Source organism: Propithecus coquereli, unplaced genomic scaffold, assembly GCF_000956105.1.
Source record: "Propithecus coquereli isolate 6110/MARCELLA unplaced genomic scaffold, Pcoq_1.0 Scaffold193, whole genome shotgun sequence".
In the NCBI taxonomy this organism is placed as follows: domain Eukaryota; kingdom Metazoa; phylum Chordata; class Mammalia; order Primates; family Indriidae; genus Propithecus; species Propithecus coquereli.
In genome coordinates, this window is record NW_012144190.1 from 2900090 (window position 1) to 2919287 (window position 19198).

At 48.4% G+C, this 19198-nt stretch overlaps 1 protein-coding gene across 1 annotated transcript in view; it reads right to left on the reverse strand.

Moving 5' to 3' along the window:
- Positions 1–19198, reverse strand: part of TRPM4 (transient receptor potential cation channel, subfamily M, member 4) — a 33350-nt gene that overhangs the window by 4144 nt on the left and 10008 nt on the right. Inside the window, exons 7-17 of the mRNA XM_012643238.1 lie at positions 17325–17386; positions 17001–17192; positions 16677–16776; positions 12870–12982; positions 12235–12588; positions 11953–12087; positions 7431–7560; positions 7113–7258; positions 5954–6066; positions 5511–5588; positions 3588–4013 (exon numbers count right to left, since the gene is read on the reverse strand). Coding sequence (XP_012498692.1) covers positions 3588–4013; positions 5511–5588; positions 5954–6066; positions 7113–7258; positions 7431–7560; positions 11953–12087; positions 12235–12588; positions 12870–12982; positions 16677–16776; positions 17001–17192; positions 17325–17386 — 1849 coding nt within the window. The remainder of the gene's footprint in view (positions 1–3587; positions 4014–5510; positions 5589–5953; positions 6067–7112; positions 7259–7430; positions 7561–11952; positions 12088–12234; positions 12589–12869; positions 12983–16676; positions 16777–17000; positions 17193–17324; positions 17387–19198) is intronic.

Here is a 19198-nt window from a genome sequence, read left to right on the forward strand (position 1 = left end):
ACTCAGGAGGCTGAGGCAGAAGGATTGCTTGAGCCCAGGAGTTTGAGGTTGCTGTGAGCTAGGATGACGCCACCGCACTCTAGCCCGGGCAACACAGTGAGACTCTGTCTCAAAAAAAAAAAAAAAGTGAAAAGACAAGCTATAGAACACAAGAAGATGTTTAGAACGACAATACTACCAAGGATTAGGATCCAAAATACAGGAGAGCACCTACATACGTGTGTATGTGTGCGCATGCGTGTACAAACGAGATCAATGAACCACAGTAAAAAATGGGGCGCAAAAACTCTGAAGACAATTGACACAGTATATGTGCCCATTAAGCTTACAAATAGATGCCCAACCTACTTTGTAGTCAGGGATGCATAAATTAAAACAAAGAGAGGTCATGTTTACCCATCAGATTGGCAAAAAATTTTTTAAGTCACAATAGATCGAGAACTACAAAAGTTTTAACAGGTATTGTCAAGTATGTCCTCAAGGGGGCACTCTCTTACCCTGATGGTAGGCATGGAAATGGGTGAAACTAGAAGGAAATCTTTGTCAAGAATATATGTACCAGCCAGGTCGGTGGCTCACGCCTGTAATCCTAGCACTCTGGGAGGCCGAGGCGGGAGGATTGCTTGAGCTCAGGAGTACGAGACCAGCCTGGGCAAGAGCAAGGCCCTGTCTCTACTATAAATAGAAAGAAATTAGCGACATAACTAAAAATAGAAAAAATTAGCCAGGCATGGTGGTGCGTGCCTGTAGTCCCAGCTACCTGGGAGGCTGAGACAGGAGGATCGCTTGAGCCCAGGAGTTTGAGGTTGCTGTGAGCTAGGTTGACACCACGGCACTCTAGCCCAGGCAAGAGAGTGAGACTCTGTCTCAAAAAAAAAAAAAAAAAGAATATATGTACCCTTTGACCCACCAACTTTACATCTGGGATGTATTATTTGTGGATAATAAAAAAACAGAAATAACCTAAATGTTCATCTACAGGAAACTGGCAAAGGAAGTACGATTCATCATTCAGTTCTGGAGATGACTGGGCATTTCTCCCTTGCAAGCTGAGATCTTTCCATTTTTCCCATGCAAAAATTCCTCCTTTGCCTGGAAAGTACTGGGTTTGATAAACTGCCCAAAATATCGCTGGCATTCCTAGAGCATGGTAGCACAGGGCCTTAGCTCTTTCATCTCAAAAGACACCTTAACACAATACAAGGGATAAATTGAAGCATTAGTGTTCTGCAAAACTCTCCTATCTTGCTCTCTGTTTGAATAAATTATGCATATCAAATACTTTGTAGCATTTCTAATACAGCATAGAAGAAGCCAGCCTCTCAGTGTGTTTGCTGAGAAAAGCTTGAATAGGGGGTCATCACTGTCAACCATCCGGGATGTGTAGGTCCCTTGCAAAGAGTTCCCAGGTTGTGTCCACAATGCTTTTTGTCTGTTCTCCTCAAAAGGAGGGTGTTCTAACAGCTTGGACCTGAAAGAAGAGAGATTAGAAGAAAAAAAGAAAGAAAAGGAAGGGAGGGACAAAAGAAAGACAGAGAAACCTCATCCGCAGAGGACTAGCACCAGAGCAGCAAATATCTGATTATAACCTCATATTATCTTGAGTAGAAAATGAAAGAGACTGTTGAGAAACTCTTGGGCTGATTTCTACCTCTTGAAGTTCAGAGTTTTTGTCTTACTGCCTTATGAAAACAATACATTCATTAAATTCTGGCAAGGAGAAGTCTGTCTCATCTGATCTTTAACCAACGATGGCTAAAGTCCCTTCTTCTGAAACTTGATGTGGCATTTTCAAAGAATAAGGTATATTTGCAAACAGTAAACTGACATAGAAAGCATGTCAGGACATATTGTAGAGAAAAAGAAAAAGTTGCCTGAAGACTAAATAAAATATCATCTTGTTTGTGTGAAAAGAATTATGTGTATCTGACTGTGTAAATGAGTAGAAAAAGAACAGGCAGGATGTGCACCAAACTATCGATGGAGGTAACACCAGAGAAAGGCAGGCCACTTGCAACGATGGAGGAAAATCTTTGGTTTCTGTTCTATGTGCTTCATGTGCTTAATTTGTTCAGTGGGGACATATTTCCACATTTAAAAGATGTTTTAAATTGCTGGCAAATGAGAAAGATGTGGCCTGAGGAGTTTATAATCTTGCATGAGGACAGAGACAGCACAAGCCCTAGTCAGAACACCATTTGGGGGCATCTCAGGGGAACACAAAGGAGGGACCCAGAGACTGGGGAGGGTAAGAAAGGCTTCCAGAGGCAGGATAGCAAGACTGAGGTCTGAAGGGAGTGTCAGAGTTGGCTTGGCAAATGAGAGGAAGGAAAAGTGTTTCAGGAAGGGGGAACAGCATGAACCAAGACCCAAAGACAAGACAATTTGTTCCAAAGGATGTTTTGACCCTCCCCTTGGGCACCGCTCAGTATAATCTGGAAACTGTGCAAGAAATGAACTCACACTATACAGCCCAGTCCTAGCAACAGAAAGTAATTGATGGGAATTCCTCACAATTTGTTTTTGATGAGTTAGCTATGAAATAAACAGAAATAGCCAAGGTTTTTATGGACTAAAAAGTTGCCAGAGCACTTGAGCCTCCCTGATGAAATTTGAATCTATGAAATTTGATCCAGGAAAACTGGACATGAAGGAAGTCACAGCCACAAAGGAAAAGTCACAAACACAGACCCTATACTTGGGCAAAATTCAATATGGGACAAAACAGGAGTGATGAACCACAGATTTGTTGTAACACTTAACCCAAATGAGAACCAAGTTGAAATAATTTCAGAAACTGAAAAGGAAAAGAATTGAAATGAGTTTAACTGCCCTACATGTAAAATTGATCAGGGAATTTTAAATAACTGGAAAATGCTTCCTTGATAAGAATCTGTCAGTACCAGTAAATTCTGATTAAAATTTTATAATTACGCAGATTCCAAATATCTGGGAGCAAACATCAAGGTCAAATGCTCCTGTCATGAAGGAATCTCAAGTAGCCGTCAGAGAGGGTGGAGTGTAGGTGGGGAGAAGAGAAAGAAATTGGGGAGACAGCGGTAGAGACAGGTGGGCCCAGGCCAGGCAGGGTCTCCGTCCAGGAGCCCTGGGAAGCCACGGGAGCAGGAGGGACAGGGGGTAGAAAGACCCTTCTGAGGCCCTGTGGAGGTGAGGCAGGAGGGAAGAGACCGGAGTGCAGGGGGCTGGGGTTAGGGTGGGAGGGGCTGAGGGCTAAGCCATGGCATGGATGGACTTGGGGGACCAGGCAAAGAAAGTTGTGGGTCAGAAGGGCTGGGACTAGGACAAGAGCTGTGGAGGAAGAAGAGGGAGGAGGTAAGGATGTCAACCAGGTTTGGGGGCTCTGAGAAACATCTAGTAACCTCCAGACCTAGCAATACACAGCAGCAAGGCTGAGTGGCCGGCAGCGGGGCTCTGGCTTCAATCCTGTCATCCCTAAAGCCAGACACCCGGGTGCGAGCCAATTGCTTTGGGGCGATTGTCTTTGTTTTTCCACAATGAGCAAGGTCGTCTTGCACTGAGACCCCGGCAGGAAGGAGCGACGGTTCAAAGGCCCGCGGGACACTCACCGGCAGCCCACGCCCAGGAGGAAGCAGGTGAGGGCCAGCAGGTCGCACTGGTTCCAGGTGTCGGAGACGTAGAGGCGCAGGCGCTGGCGCACCGAGGCCTGGCCCGGCCCGGGGCCCCCGCTGGCCAGGCTGCCCCAGCCGCCGCCGCCCAGGCCCTGGCGCAGCTCCTCGCACAGCATGGTGAAGGCCCAGAAGTACAGCAGCAGCTCGGCGGCGCCGGGCCGCGCGGGCTGGAAGTCCACGAGCAGCACGTGGGCGAAGAGCAGCAGGAACAGCAGGTAGCTGACCACGTTGCCCACGAAGGCCGTCACCGGCGCGCCCCAGAAGTGGGACCAGCGGCGCAGGCACCCGCACCCCCAACAGCTGTCCCCGCGCCTGCGCTGTGGCAGGGCATCCAGCGATGTCTTCTTGGCGGGGTCCTCCAGCCTGGGGGAAGAGGACAGAGAAAGAGCCCTCAACCCAACCCCTGAGCCCTGACCTCCGCGCCGCCACCCAGACCTCTGGCCCTGCACGTCCCACTCCTCCCCGGCACCACCTGAGACCTGGCCTGACTTGCAACTCAGTCTGACAAGAGCCACCTTCTTGTCTTTTGACCCCTGCATCTAACCTCTGACCTCTGGAATCTCCTACCATCAAGACTCTGACCTTCCACGTCTAAATTCCTCTACCCTTTTGACCTCTGTCTCCGGGGCTGACCGCTGACCCCCACCTGGCTCTTGCCTCCAAGTCCCTCCTCTTCCCCTTCACAACCTGTGATTCTCTGTCTGACCTGGGACCATCGACCGGACTTCTGACCCCAAATGATCTCTGACCCCTCACTTTCGTGATTCATATCCTTGGGCTTGACAATTCATGTCTCTATTAGCCCCGACCCACAAATTCCCACGTGAAATTATCCAGCCCACATTGCTCATATAACTGGTCCTTCCCCATATCTGATGCTGACCACGCAGCCACAGCTGGCCTCTGAACTCTGGCCTTCGTGGTCTGCTCGAATCTCTGGCCCTTCTCGCCTGAGTTCTGATCCTCTATCCCAGTTTCATCAACACACCATAATTCCTCACTTACGGTGTACAATCCAATGATTTCTAGTATACTCGGAGTTGTGAAATCATTACCACAATTAATTTTAAAACATTTTCGTCTCTCCAACAAGAAGCTCCGTACCCATTAGCATCCCTTTTCATTTCCACAGCCCTAGGCGATATCTGTCTGCGGGTTCGCCTCTTCTGCACACTTTGCATAAGTGGAATCGTACACCCTATGGTCTTTTATGAATGGCTCTGCTCACTTAGAGTCATGGTGATGTCGTAGCATGTGTTAGGACTTTATTTCTTTTTATTGCTGAATAACATTCCATTGTATGGATAGACTCCATTTTACGTATCCATCCAGCAGTTGGTGGACATTGGGGTTGTTTTCACTTTTGGACTGATGTCTTTCTGCTTGGTTTTTAAAGAGAAGACATCCCTCCAACCCAGTTTGTTTTTCTTGTTAGCTTTTTGAATTTATTAATATTAATATTTGTGTTGGCATTTTTGATTTGAGTTGAGAATTAAGAGTCAGGATGAAATTGGGACAGAGGATCAGTGATCATGACCAGGGGCCTTGGGGTCGGGCAAAAAATAGGTAAAAAATCTTTAAATGAACCAAATCCACCTGATTCTACTTGCTACAGAAGGACGGGAGCATATAGAGTGTGAAGCATATCAATTTCTAGTGACAGCCTCCTTGGTGACAGAACCAAATCTCAAGCCAAGCCTTGAGCTTGGCATTTTGGAAACTTCCTCAGTATCATCAGTGGCTTGCTGAAGCCACAATCTCTGGCCTTCCTCCCAGTCCCTGATAAGACACGGAAGTGACAAGTGTCCTGAAGCTGCCCACGGTGCCCCCACCTCACACGATGCTGGGGGTGTCACTCACCTGACAGGACCTTCCCCATTAATGCTCTTATTCACGTCAGACTCTAGGTCCTTCTGTGTGGACCTCTCTTCTGATTTCCTGGCATTGAGGGAAGAACAGAGTGAGAAATGCAGAGAAGGGAAGAGGAGAGGAGTTTTCCAGAAAAACTCAAACTTCTTCACCCAGAGACATTACAGAGAGACAGAGAAGTGGTCCCCTAAAGTCACCCCAAAGGCTCTTCCCCTAGAGCCATGACCAGAAAGGCAGAGGAATCACCCCTAGAGACACCACAGGGAGCACCCCCAAAAGCCTACCTCCTAGGACACTCCTTCTGGGGGAGGGAAAGAAAGTCCCTTTCCCAGGGAAGGGACACACTGGGCAGACCAAGTAGGAAAAGTTGGCAGAAATGAGCAGGAAGAAGAAACTGAACACCCCCACCACCACTCTACCCCCAGAGGACTGACCTGAAGGTGATGAGGTCAGTGTAGATGAGTGGGGGACAAAAGAAGGCGAGGACCAGGGCCCAGATGGGTGTGCTGCTGTCCATCTGCCCCCACCACTTCTGGGTCAGCAGAGACTGTGAGGTGTAGGGAAGATCAGATGCCAAATCTCCCCACAGCCCCCTCTCTAAGATCCTCAGCAAGGGTTGGGCCACAGCTGTGACCAACATGGAGACCGTAACTACTGGAGGTGCAGACAGTGGTCAAAGGCAAAGACAACTTGTCCCAGGTTTTGGCTAGCATAGTTAAACAGCAAATTTATTGACACTGTATGCCAGATATTGGGCTGAGCACTTTACATAGATTAGCTCACTTAACCCTCACCCAAATCCCCAAGAGGGTGGGTTAACTAGTATTTTCTCCTTGTCATATATGAGGCATAGAGAGGCTAAGGAAATGCCCCAAACCAGTGAGGGGTAGAGCCAGAATCCATGAGTTTAACCGCTGTCTGCAGCAAGGGCTCTGGGTCCTTATTGGAAATGTCAGCCAAATCATTCCAATAGATGAGGGTGGAACTTCCTGTTGGATGGGCAGAACTTCCTGTACAAGGGTGGGACTCTGTGAGCTCCTATCAGATTTAGATTAAGGATATTGAGAAAGTTTTCAAACTGTCAGATTGTCAGGATCGGAGAGACTGTGGGAGCAAGCGGGACTTCCCAAGGGAGAGGATTTCCTACAGGAAGGGTGGGATTTCCTAGGCCAAAGTTTGTCTATGTCCAAAACACTAGGTAATTGTCCAGTGAGGTAATTCCAATTGTTGAGAACCAGAACTAGGGACCTCTTAAAAAACAGGAAGGACTTCCTGTGGATGAGGCGGGACTTCCTTTGGGAGAAATGGGAGCAGGGAAGACTTCCTGTGTGGGAGGTGGGACTTCCTATTAGGGTCAACAGGAATTACTGCATCTGGAGTGGGACTTTTTAGGAGGATGGGCTTTACTGTGGGAAGGTCAGCTTTCTGTGGCAGGGAGTAGGGCTTCTTATGGAAAGAGCGGCCTTCCTGAGAGAGGAGCAAGACTTCCTGGGGGAGGGATGGTCTCCAGGGGGAGGGGCTGCTCAAGACCATGGTGGCAGGGGCTTATCCCCATAGTTTCCAGAGTCCAGCTGGGGACTCTCAGATGCTCACCTGTATCCCATCTTGAGCAAAGAAGGCACGAGCGTCAGCCTGCATGGCAAGCTGGAGGCAGGTGGCATCGCCCCAGAGTGGGCAGTGACGAAACAGTAGTTGGGTGGCCCGATTCTCGCTGCTGTGGAAGCACTTGCCAAAGAGGTCTGGGGCAAGGAATTTATGTGACAGGGAAGGGAAGCAGTCGGGAGAGGGTGTGAGAGGAAAGGAAAGGGAACTTAAAGAGAAGGGGCAGGCGTATTCAAGGAGTGGGAAGATGCACGTCCGCCCTCTTATGGCAGCGCCCGTCCCTGCTCCTAGGTACCATGCACCACGTACCAACGGCCATCCCCTCAAACTTGGTGGCCAGGTCTTTCCTCCGTGCTGCCTCCTCAGCCTCAGACTCCAGACGCGCCAGCACTCGAAGCAGCAAACAGGCCCCAAGAGCTGAAGCCACAGCGTTGGAGCCCTGGAGAGACAGAGAGGGGGGCACGAATGGGTTAGAGTTTAAAGTGCACTTCAGAGAGGGAGCAGGGAACAGGGAGAAAGCCTGTGACCAAGGGAAGGTATGGAGTCAAAGGTCAGAAATTAACTGGGGTCATCAGAGGCCAAGAATGAAGTAATGTTTGGAGATGAATCTGGGAGAAACTGGACATCAGGTGACAATGTCAGAAGTCAGGTGGCTCAGAGACTAGGGATACAAGTCAAGGGCTGGGTTGGAGTGAAAATGACGTCAGCAGTCATGGAAAGGTCAAGAAGCAGCTGGAAAGGTCGCCAAAAATGGCAGAGTAGGGAACTTCAAAACTCCATCCCCCCACAAAAGCAATGAACAAGCCAGTAAAAACAGTCAGAATCACTTTTCCAGAATTATAGAATCTAATTCAAAATTTACAAAAACCAAAAGCATGCTTACTGAAGACATAAACTGCTAAATTTCAGTAAGAAAGCACTGTGACATTTTAATCTACCCGCTTACCATCCCTGGCTCCCCAGCTCAGTGGTGACCTTTAAGGCAATGGCCCACATCCCTGGTGCAGGTTGCTGGCATTGGAGGGAGCAATGCAGACCTTACTCTCAAAGAATGTGTAGTTGTTGCGTGGATCTATCTGGTGGGAACAGTTCATGGGCTCGACTTTGTTTCACCAGCCTTGGAGCTTCCCCAGAGCAGAAGTGGCTTCCCAAGTAGTATGTGTTGAAAGACTATAAAGGCAAATAAATTAGTCTCAGCTACCTAAGGCAAGGAATCACAGTGGTGGCAGGCAAAAGATACACTGAACGGCTTGAGAGGAAAAGGCTGGGGAAGGAGATACTTGGGGACACAAGAGCTTTGAAAAGCTCCCTCGTGTACCAGGAAATCCAGAAGACTACACACATGACCAGGGCTAGAAAATACAAGAGAAGACCTTGAGCTGTCACCTCTGGCTGAACCTTTAAGCTCTGCACAAGCAGGAAGTGAAAACTAAAGTGAAATTGTAAACAGTTTAGATAATTGTTGAAAGAATGCTTCAACAGAGAGCCAGTCTGCAAACTGAGAGAGTTTTTTGTTGTTTTGTTTGTTTGTATGGCTCCAAGCATTGAGGGAATTCTCTGTCAGGTCACTAACTGACTACTAAGCTAACAGAACAGGGACTTCCATGGCCACACATGACAAAGATCACAGACTTTACAGAAATAGTTTACAAAAGTCACTACACAAACAAACAACTGTGAACCACAACAAGCAGCAAAGAGAAACCCTGGAGGGAAAGAGTAAGCTGATTTCCAGAGTGGCCACATTATAATGTTCAAAAATGTCCACTTTCTAATAAAAAATCATGAAGCATGCAAAGAAGCAATAAAGTATAGCCCATACACTGAAAAAAAGGAATTTAATAGAAACTGTCCATGATGAAACCCAGACATTGAAATTATTAGACAAAGACTCTAAAGAAAGTATCTTAAATATGCTCAAAGTGCTAAAAGAAATCACAGACAAGAAACTAAAGGAAGCCAGAAGAAAGATGTCTCATCTAATGGAGAATATGAATAAATACATAGAAATTATAAAAAGGAATCAAACAGAAACTCTGGAACTAAAAAGTAAAACTGAAATGAAAAATTCACTAGAGGGGCTCAACAGCAGATTCAAGCAGGCAAAAGAATTGGTGAACTTGAAGCTAAATCCTTTGAGATTATCTAGTCTGAGAAGCAAATAGAGAAAAAGAATGAAGAAAAATAAGCAGAGCCCAAGAGACCTGTCAGACACTACCAAGGGTACTATATATATGCATAATATGAACTCAAAAAGACAAGAGAGAAAGGGGAAGAAATAATATTTGAAGGTATAATGTCCTAAAACTTCCAAAATTTGATGAAAGACATGAATCTACACATCCAAGAAGCTCAAGGAACTCCAAATAGGAGAAATTCAAAGAGATCCACACCAAGACATATTATAATCAAATTGTCAAAGGCCAAAAATAAGGAGAATCTTGAAAACAGCAAGAGAGAAGTGACTCATCACATACAAGTGATCTTCAATAAGATTAACATGTAGGATTCAATAATTATCACATATTATAATTATAACATTGTAAAACTCTTAGAAGAAAACATAGGGATAAATCTTCATGGCCTTGGATTTGGCAATGGTTACTTATATATGACACAAAAAAGCACAAGTAACAGAAGGAAAAAATAGACAAATTGGACTTCATCAAAATTTAAAACTTTTGTGCATCAAAGGACACTCTCAACAGAGTGAAAAGATGACTTACAGAATGGGAGAAAATATTTGCAAATTATATATCTGATAAGGAATTAATATCTAGAATATATAAAGAACTCTTACAATTCAACAACAAAAAAGACAACCCAATTTAAAAATGGAGAGCAGACTTGAATAGACATTTCTCCAAAGATATTAATATACAGATGATCAATAAGCACATGAAAAAATGCTCAACATCACTAGTCATTAAGAAAAATCAGGGCTGGGCACTGTGGCTCACACTTGCAAGCCTAACACTTTGGGAGGCCAAGGTGGGAGGATCGCTTGAGGCCAGGATTTCTAGACCAGCCTGAGCAAGAGCAAGACCCTGTCTCTATAAAAAATAGAAAAAATTAGCTGGGCGTGTTGGCACACACCTCTAATCCCAGCTACTCAGGAGGCTGAGGCAGGAGGATTGCTTGAGCCTAGGAGTTTGAGATATCAGTGAGCTATGATCACACCACTGCACTCCAGCCTGGGCAACAGAGAGAGACTCTGTCTCAAAAAAAGAAAAAAAGGAAGGAAATTCTGACACATATTACGACATGGATGAACCTTGAAGACATTACATTAGATAAGCCAGACACAAAAGGACAAATGTTGTATGAGTCCTTATATGAGGTACCTAGAACAGTCCTGCTCACAGAGACAAAGAGTAGAATGATAGTTGCCAGGGGCTGGGGGGACAGGAGTTTATTATTTAATGAGTAGGAAGTTTAAGTTTGGGAAGAAGAAAAACTCCTAGAGATGGATGACAGTGATGGTTGCGCAATAACGTACTTAACGCTGCTGAAGTGTACATTTAAAAATTGCTAAAATGATACATTTTATGTTACGTATATTTCACCACAATTTTTTAAAAATGGAAAATAAAAGTGTTGGCAAGGGCACAGAGAAAATGGAGCCCCTGTATATTGCTGGCGAGAAGGTAAAACGGTGCAACCACTGTGGAAAACAATCTGGCAGTGCCTCAAAAAGTTAAACACAGAGTTTCCACAGGTTTCCACACTGAAAACAGGTGTTCAAACAAAACTTGTATGTGAAGGCTCCTAGCAGCACTATTCACAATAGGCAAAAGGTGAAACAACCCGATGTCCGTCAACGCTCTGTCCATACAATGGAACATTATTCAACAACAAAACAGAATGAAATACTAACACATGCTACAACACGGATGAATTTTGAATACATTATGCTAAGCGAAAGAAGCCAGACACAAAAGGCCACATATTGTCTGAGTCCATTTATAAGAAATATCCAGAATAGACAAATTCACAGAGATTGAAAGCAGATTAGCGGTTGCCAGGGGCCGGCGGAGAACAGAATGGGGAGTGACTGCTTTGTGGGTACAAAATTTCCTTTTGGGGTGATGAAAATGTTCTGAAACTAGGTAGTGGGGAAGGCTGCATAACATTGTGTACTAAAGGCCACTGAATTGTACACTTTAAAGTGCTTTAAATGGTGAATCTTACGTTATATGAATTTTATCTCAATGAAAAAAATTTATACTGAACTCATGACCTGATGGGTTGAAGAAAGGGGGTCCTATTAAGGTATTTCTATAACAGAAAAGCAGGCATCTTGGATCCTACTCAAATCTTGTGACTCTTTTTTTTTCTTTTTCTTAAAACTCTCAAACATCTCTCAGATGTGTCCCAACATTTCCATCCCATCTGCTTGGGTCCAGGCGGTCATCTGGGCTACCTGGAAAACCCAGCTTCCCTTCCACAGCTGGCTTCCTTGCTGCTAGCTCTGATCTTTACCGCATTGCAGTGACAACGACGTATCTACATTGCAAGTGGAACTCTGTCTAAGTGATTCCCCATCAGCTGCGGGGGAAAGTCTAACCCCCTTATGTAGGCGGCCACTTCGAGAGGATGGCATTGATTTATATGGACGAACGTGGGGAAATGCCCAACACACACACACTTTTTGTTAACGGGAAAAGTATGTATGATGTGGGGAGAGGAAAGGAAAACGGAGCAGTTGGAGGCATGTGTCAGGGACTCAGGATGGGGTGGTGTCAGAGGTCGCGAAATCGAGTGGCGGGCCTTGGTCGGCATAGGACAGGGCTGCCGCAGGGCAGGATTAGGGATCGGAGCCAGCACTCACCATCTCCCAGAAGTACAAGGCCATCTGGGCTCTGTTCAGCAGCAGTGCCCACAGGAGCAGGTCATTCCAGGGGGCCTGCCCGAGGCCAGCGTCCAGCGAGAGCTCGGAGGTGGCTCTGTCCAGGAGCAGACGCACCTGCAGCGACGGGAGGCGTGGTGAGGACTGACCCCGCCCCCGCCCCGCCCCGCCGCCCCACCCGTGGTTTGGCCACACCCCCGCTCCCTGGCCACGCCCCTCCCCGAGCTGGTCCCGCCCCCAGGCCCCTCCGCGCCGAGTCCTTACGCTCTCCGCCTTCTCCTTGCTGCCCGGGCCCGGGTGGGGCTCCGAGGCGGCCCCGGAGGGGTACCGCGGGGCGCACATCTTCCCCAGCAGCATCTTCAGCACCTGGCCCACCTCAGGGGGCGGCGGCTCCGCAGCCTCGCCTTTTAGGGCAGAGGCTTTGGCGGCCGCGCCGTGGGACACCTGGTCCAGGAGGCTGCGGATGAGCGAGCTGGGGGGCACCGCGCTGTAGAGTTGGTCCAGGCGCGTCGGGGTCAGGAAGCGGCCCAAGCTGAGGCCGTGGGAGATGAGCAGGCGCACGAACTCAGGCCGGTCGTTGAGCAGGGCGTCCATGAGGGAGGCCTCCAGGTGGAAGGACTGGCCGGCGGGATGAATGGGGAAAGACATGCGCAGAGGACACACAGAAGGCCAGGTGAGCTCAGAGGTCAAGGACAAGAGATGAGGATACAGGGCTATCAGTGACAGATGGATGGATGGGGAGAGGGGGAACAAGATGGGGTTAGACAACAGTCAGAGATGGGTGGAGAATCAAGGGAAGGCTGGACAGCGTGATGGAAGGCAGAGCCACGTGTCCTAGAAGTCAGGGAGGGAGGAGAGCACATCCCCTCTGACAGGATCCCCAGGCGCTGACCCCTCACCCGCCATTGGATGTCCCCCCGAAAGAGTTCGCTCTGGGCAATGTCCACGCGGTTCCAAGCCACCGCCAAACGCAGCTCGTCCAGGTAAGCTGAGGCCTCAGAGCTCCCGCAAGCTGGAGGGTTGAGATAGAGGGGAGCAAGGAGTCAGGGGGAGGGTGGCGACCTCAGCTGAATGTCTGTTTTGCTTCTATTTCGGATGCCCGACATTTAAACTCTGTATAAAGCGGGTGTTGTGGGGCAGAGTCTGGGGTCGTTAAGCAGTCAGGCTGCTACAGGCATAAGGTGATTCGGCTCAGGGCACAGCACAGACCACGGGTTCTGAGCCCCCAGGAAGAAGGAAAGGAATCATTACGGACCAGGCTATCGGAGGGATGGAGAGAGAAATCCGATACAGTTCCTGCCCTGAAGGGGCTGATTCTGCTAGGGGAACTCTGCCCCGGACACACACACATAAGTACACTCAGAATGCTCAGTGCCCTCAGAGGTGGGCATAGAATATGATCAGGGCCTGGAGGAGGCTACAGGCACAGAGGTATGGAGTGTGGCCCAAGAGAACCTCCTAGACGCTGGGCGTTGAGGGAGTGCTTTGGAAAGACCGCTAGGATTTGGGGGTGCGCATCTAAGGTGGGAAAAGAACCTTCGAGGCAGCAGGAACAGCTTGAGCAAAGGCTTGGGCGCAAGAACACATAGCATATGATTAAAAACGTGAGTCACTCTGATTTCTGAAACTTGGGGTGAAAGGAAAGAGGTGACAATAGCAGAAAATGAGTTTGGAAAAAATCTGAACATTTGAGAGACTCTGGGATAGGCTGGAGGTCATTGAAAACAGCAAGGGAGAACAAAAGGCCTTTAAATTTTTGATCCAGCTATTTGATGGGTCCAAACACGTTCAGGCAGCAGGAGCATGAAACCTTCTACAGAGCACCTGTGCCATGGAGTTAGTTTTCCCTTCTGCCTCCACCTGCTCCACATCTATGTCCAAAGAAAATCCATTGTGTTTTGGTCATCCCAAAAACTGGTATTACAGAGCTGAGCAAATGGGCTCTGGGGCAGGCAGACCTGGGTTCCAATCCCTGGTCTTCCAACACCACCTGAATGACTTCGAGCAAGCCACCGAACCTTGGGAGCCTCCATTACTTTGTCTATAAAATGGGACTAATAGTGCCCCCCCATATAGCAATGTGATCAATAACAGCAACTGCAGGAAGAGGTTCCAGACTATGGGGAACGCGCAGCTTAGCCACTGTGACCTCGACGGTTGATAGCTGAGGAAACAGAGGCCCAGAGAAAGGCAGGGCCATGTCTAGTACCACACAGCTTCATATTTCTTTTCGAATCCAGAGGCCAATTCAGAGTGGGATTTTCTAAGATTCTATGAATCTCCGCGACTTTCCCCACAGTTCCAAGAGAAGGAAAGAGACAGTTTCTAATACCTTTCTTCATCTTCTGCTTTAACCTGGCACCATTTGTCATCCGAACCCCCCACCCAGGCCTTTCATGCTCACCAGGTCCCACACTGAGCTCAGCGTCTACCCCCGACCCATCTCCCCCTGGGTCCCCGTCTCCCAGTCAATGAGGCAGACCCCCAGGTCTGTCCTTGTCTGCCCCTCACGTCCTCTCCCGTGCCCCATCCCATCGGTTCCCCAAGCCCCATGTCCAGCCCCCTGACTCTCTCTGCCCAGCCCTCCCCCCAAGCCACTGCCCCGCTGGCCCCAGCCGCAGCTCCAGCTTTGTCCCCTACGACCATCCCCGACCACCCCGACCACCAGCACTGCAGTCTCATCTCCACTCTGCCCCAGCCACTCACAGAGGGTCTTTCTATGCACGGAGCTGACCCTGGTCCTCCCCTGCCTCTCATGACAGTCTCAGCCCCTCTGCCTGGCCTTTGAGGTCCTAAGCGGTGTGGCCCTGCCTGTCACACTGGCCTTGTGTCCAACACTCCCTTCGTGCCACGTGCTACATACCAACCCCGTGAGCCTCTTGCCCCAAACATGCCCCTCGTAATGCATGACCGAGAGTCATACAGACCTGAATGAAAAGCCTGTCCCCTGCTACTAGCTGGGTGACCATGGGCAAGTCACTTTTCTCCTCTCTGAGCCTCTGTTCAACTGCAAAATGGGGGAGCTCGTCCTTGCAGGCAGGGATGGGGGATAAGGAACAAAAGACTCTTACGGAGCCTTCATTCCCTCCCGCCTCCTTCGCGCTGAAACCTCATCCGTTCCACTCCGCCACCCCAAATCCCGCCGGCCATCTCCGACGTCCTCAGCGGAGTGCGATCCCTCCCACTGCTGCAGGCAGCAGGCTCGCGACACCACCCCTCGAACCACATCTCACGGTGCTGCCCCGCTTTCTCCCAGGAGGCTGCTGAGTTAACTTCTGTAAAGTGAACTAGATTTGCCACTGTCGTCCTGTATTTAAGGATGTGCCCCCACAGGAAGTGGAATCGTATTAAGAAGGACCCCTCTTTATTAGGCCACACTGGGGACCAGGCACTGCTCGACCCTTGCCTCTGAAGCTCACCACACTCCTGCAAGATATTATCTCCGTTTTTAAGAGAGAAAAACTGAGGCTCAGAGAGGGGTACTCTCTTTCTCAAGGTCACACAGCAAGGAAGGAGCCAAGCTGGTGTAAATTCAGCTTTGTCTGGTTCCAGAGTTAAAAGTAACTGCTCTTTCCGCTGCCCACAAACACGGGGGATACCAGTGGGGTGAGGCCCTGGGGCTGAGGATGTCTACATGTTGCCTCTGTGCCTCTGGGCAGTTTTCAGCTAAGGAGGTGTTTCCCCCAGAAAATTCTTCTGACAACAAAATGATTCTCCCCACCCACAACCCCAAAGATCCCTGGGGATCATTCTTACTCCTTCTCTGTCCCTCCCTCCAGCTTACTAAGTCCAAATTCCACCAACTCTTCAAGGTCCAGTTTAAATACCCACTTCTCCTCGAACTTTCTCCCCTACTGATAGTGATTCTTCCCTGTGTTTTTGTCTTAAATTTTACTCAATGTTGTGTCCAAACAACCCCAGTAGGATCTGGGATCCTTAAGAGTAGGAAACAGGTCTGCTTTGATTTCTAGAGCCCAGGATGATGTTTGTTGAATAAATAAATGAGTCCCATGCCCAGTCTCTTCCAGGTGGGCACTGTGCTCCCTGCCTTGGTTTTCATCACTCAGTCTTCTAAGCTGCCATTTCTAGTGAGAGATCAGGAGGTCCTCACTGGGACATGGCAGTTTGACTCATGCCCAACCAAAGTGCTTAGCAAGTAGTGGAGGCAGACAGAAAAGGAAGAATGGGCGGGTGGGTGGACAGATGGAAGAATAATTGGAGGGATGAATGGAAAGATGGATAGATGGATGGATGGATGGATGCAAGATGGATGGATGGAAGAATGGGTGGATTTGAGAATGAAAGGATGGAATTGTCAATGGATGCGTGGGTGGATAGGTGAAAGAATGGATGGATGGAAAAGACGGATGGATGGATGGATGGATAGATGGATGGAAGAATGAGAGATGAATGGAAGGACGGGTAGCTGAATAGATAGAAAGACCAATCTGCACATATGGATGGGAGGAAAGATGAAAGAATGGATGGATGGATCCAACAGAGGGAAGCAGATGTTGGAACAACATGAAAGCATCTGGGGAAACTGCCCAAGCAGCACTGTGTCAAGCCCCAGACACACTGCAAAGGCGAAAGACAGAGAGAGATAAAAGGGCCAGGGCCTTAGATTAGAGAGGATGGATGAAGGCCAGGAAAGGTGTTCGAGGTTGAGCCGAGAGAGGGAGAGAATTCAGTGGTCCAACTCTTACCCTTCACGAGGGCCTTCAAAACAATGGTCTCAAATTCCTCAGAGCCATCCTCAGATGAATAGACCGTCAGCAGCTCCTTCCGGGTCATAATCCTCTCCACCTGCAGACAGCAAATCCTCCATCTCCAGCCCAGCTCCTCCTCGGCCTGTCCGGAGGAAGGCAGGAGGCCACTCCCCACTCGGATGTAGCAGTCTGGGTGCCCAGCACCCTCCACTCCCGGAGCCCAGGAGTCTGGGCCCCCCACCCCTCCTCCCTCAGACCCAGGAGCCCCGGTCCCCAGTTCCCTCCTGTCCCAGGATCCAAATTGGGCCCCCAGTGTCATACCTGGGCCTGCAGAACCTCAGGGTCCCCTTTGGGGAAGAAACGCCTAATCCGATCCTGGGCTTCCCCTCGCCTGGCTCCCCCACTCCCCGGGGCCAGAGTGTCCTCCAGGGTCTCCACCAGGCAGTCTGCCGCTCCCCCAGAGCCAGCGACCAGGAGGCAGGGGAGCTGAGCCTGGGTGGCATTCTCTATCCGCTACAGGATAAAGGGGAGAGTCAGGTCAAGGAAGGCAGGACAGTCACCCTGCCTGGAGGGGAGCCCTTGCCCCGCTAAGACTCAGGACCCAGAAGGCTTCCCTCTTTGGCCCAGGCATCCGGGCCCTCATACCTTCAGCATCTTCTCATCACCATCAATCAGGAGGAGGAGGACAGGGATGTCAATTCCACTCCCTGAGGAGAGGAGAAAGGGGGCTTGGTCACCTCCCATGAGCCTCTCCTGGGGATGGGAGAGAAATGCATTTCCCAGGAGCCCTTGTGGCAAACACTGCCCTCTCTTTAATCCTCTGTCCTGAGGCTCATGGGAACTGTCATTTCTTTGAGCACTTTGGGAGGGGCTCGATATTGAAGACAGTAATGCTTCACTTCGCAAGGGCGGAGGAGGCGGCTGAGGACCAGGACTCCTGGGTCTGGGAATGAAGCACGTGTTTCTTTTTTTTTTTTGAGACAGAGTCTCACTGTGTTGCCCGGGCTAGAGTGCCATGGCGTCATCCTAGCTCACAGCAATCTCCAACTCCTGGGCTCAAGCGATCCTCCTGCCTTAGCCTCCCAAGTAGCTGGGACTACAGACATGTGCCACCATGCCCGGCTAATTTTTTCTATATATTTTTAGTTGTCCAACTAATTTCTTTCTAATTTTAGTAGAGACGGGGTCTCGCTCTTGCTCAGGCTGGTTTCGAACTCCTGAGCTCAAACAATCCGCCTGCCTCGGCCTCCCAGAGTGCTAGGATTACAGGCGTGAGCCACCGCGCCCCGCCAAGCACGTGTTTCTTGCATGAGTCAGTCCTGTAACTGATTAACCGCCCCGGAGCCAGACAGGGCGAACGTTCAAATAGAAAAGGAAGGAAATACGAAAAAAAAGACTATCCAAACGCAATATAGATATTTGTCAAAGCCCAACAATAAAATCATATAAGATGGTTTTATACTCTCCATTAAAGTAAGAAACTAGACAGCATCACCACTGTTCACGTTCCACTCATCCCGGAGTTTTGTGCTACTGTAATAATGTAAGAAAATGAAATATAATAATTGAAATTAAAACTGGTATTTTTTTGGTAAAGCTAGAAGAGACAAAGGTGTCTATTTGAAGAAAAAAACTATTGTATTCCCAGAAAATTGGAAGAGTCCACCAAAAATGGAAATGAAAAAAAGATTAATAAGAAAATTTGGTAAGAGGGTTGAGAAAACAAAAATACACAAATATCAAAAACTTTTCTCCAAACTAAGGCCCGGCGAGGTGGCTCACGCCTGTAATCCTAGCACTCTGGGAGGCCGAAGCAGGCGGATTGTTTGAGCTCAGGAGTTCAAGATCAGCCTGAGCAAGAGCGAGACCCCATCTCTACTAAAAATAGAAAGAAGTTAATTGGACAACTAAAAATATATACAAAAAATTAGCCGGGCATGGTGTGCATGCCTGTAGTCCCAGCTACTTGGGAGGCTGAGGCAGGAGGATCGCTTGAGCCCAGGAGTTTGAGGTTGCTGTGAGCTAGGCAGCCACGTACTCTAGCCGGGCAAAAAGAGTGAGATTCTGTCTCAAAAAAAAAACAAAAAAATTTTTCTCCAAACTAATAATTATATGTATCTTGTTCATGTTTTGATAAAATTGTAAGATACCAGGAATTCATTCAACCTGAAAGGTACAGGATCTTTATAAAGAAATTTACAAATCTTATATAAGGACAAAGCCTGAAGAAATGGAAAAACTAACACCAAGTCAACTTGTCACAAATTAACACATAAATTCAGTGCAGTTTGGGGAAAGGGAGAATTAGGGGAAGCGTGGAAGTATTTATCCTTTTTTGAATGGAACAAAATATTTTTATAGTTTATGTAGAAGAACAAATGTCAGGGAAAAGCAGAGAAATTTTTTTTTTTTTTTTTGAGAAAGAGTCTTTACTGCCCTGATAGAGTGCCATGGCATCAGCCTAGCTCACAGCAACCTCAAGCTCCTGGGCTCAAGCGATCCTTCTGCCTCAGCCTCCC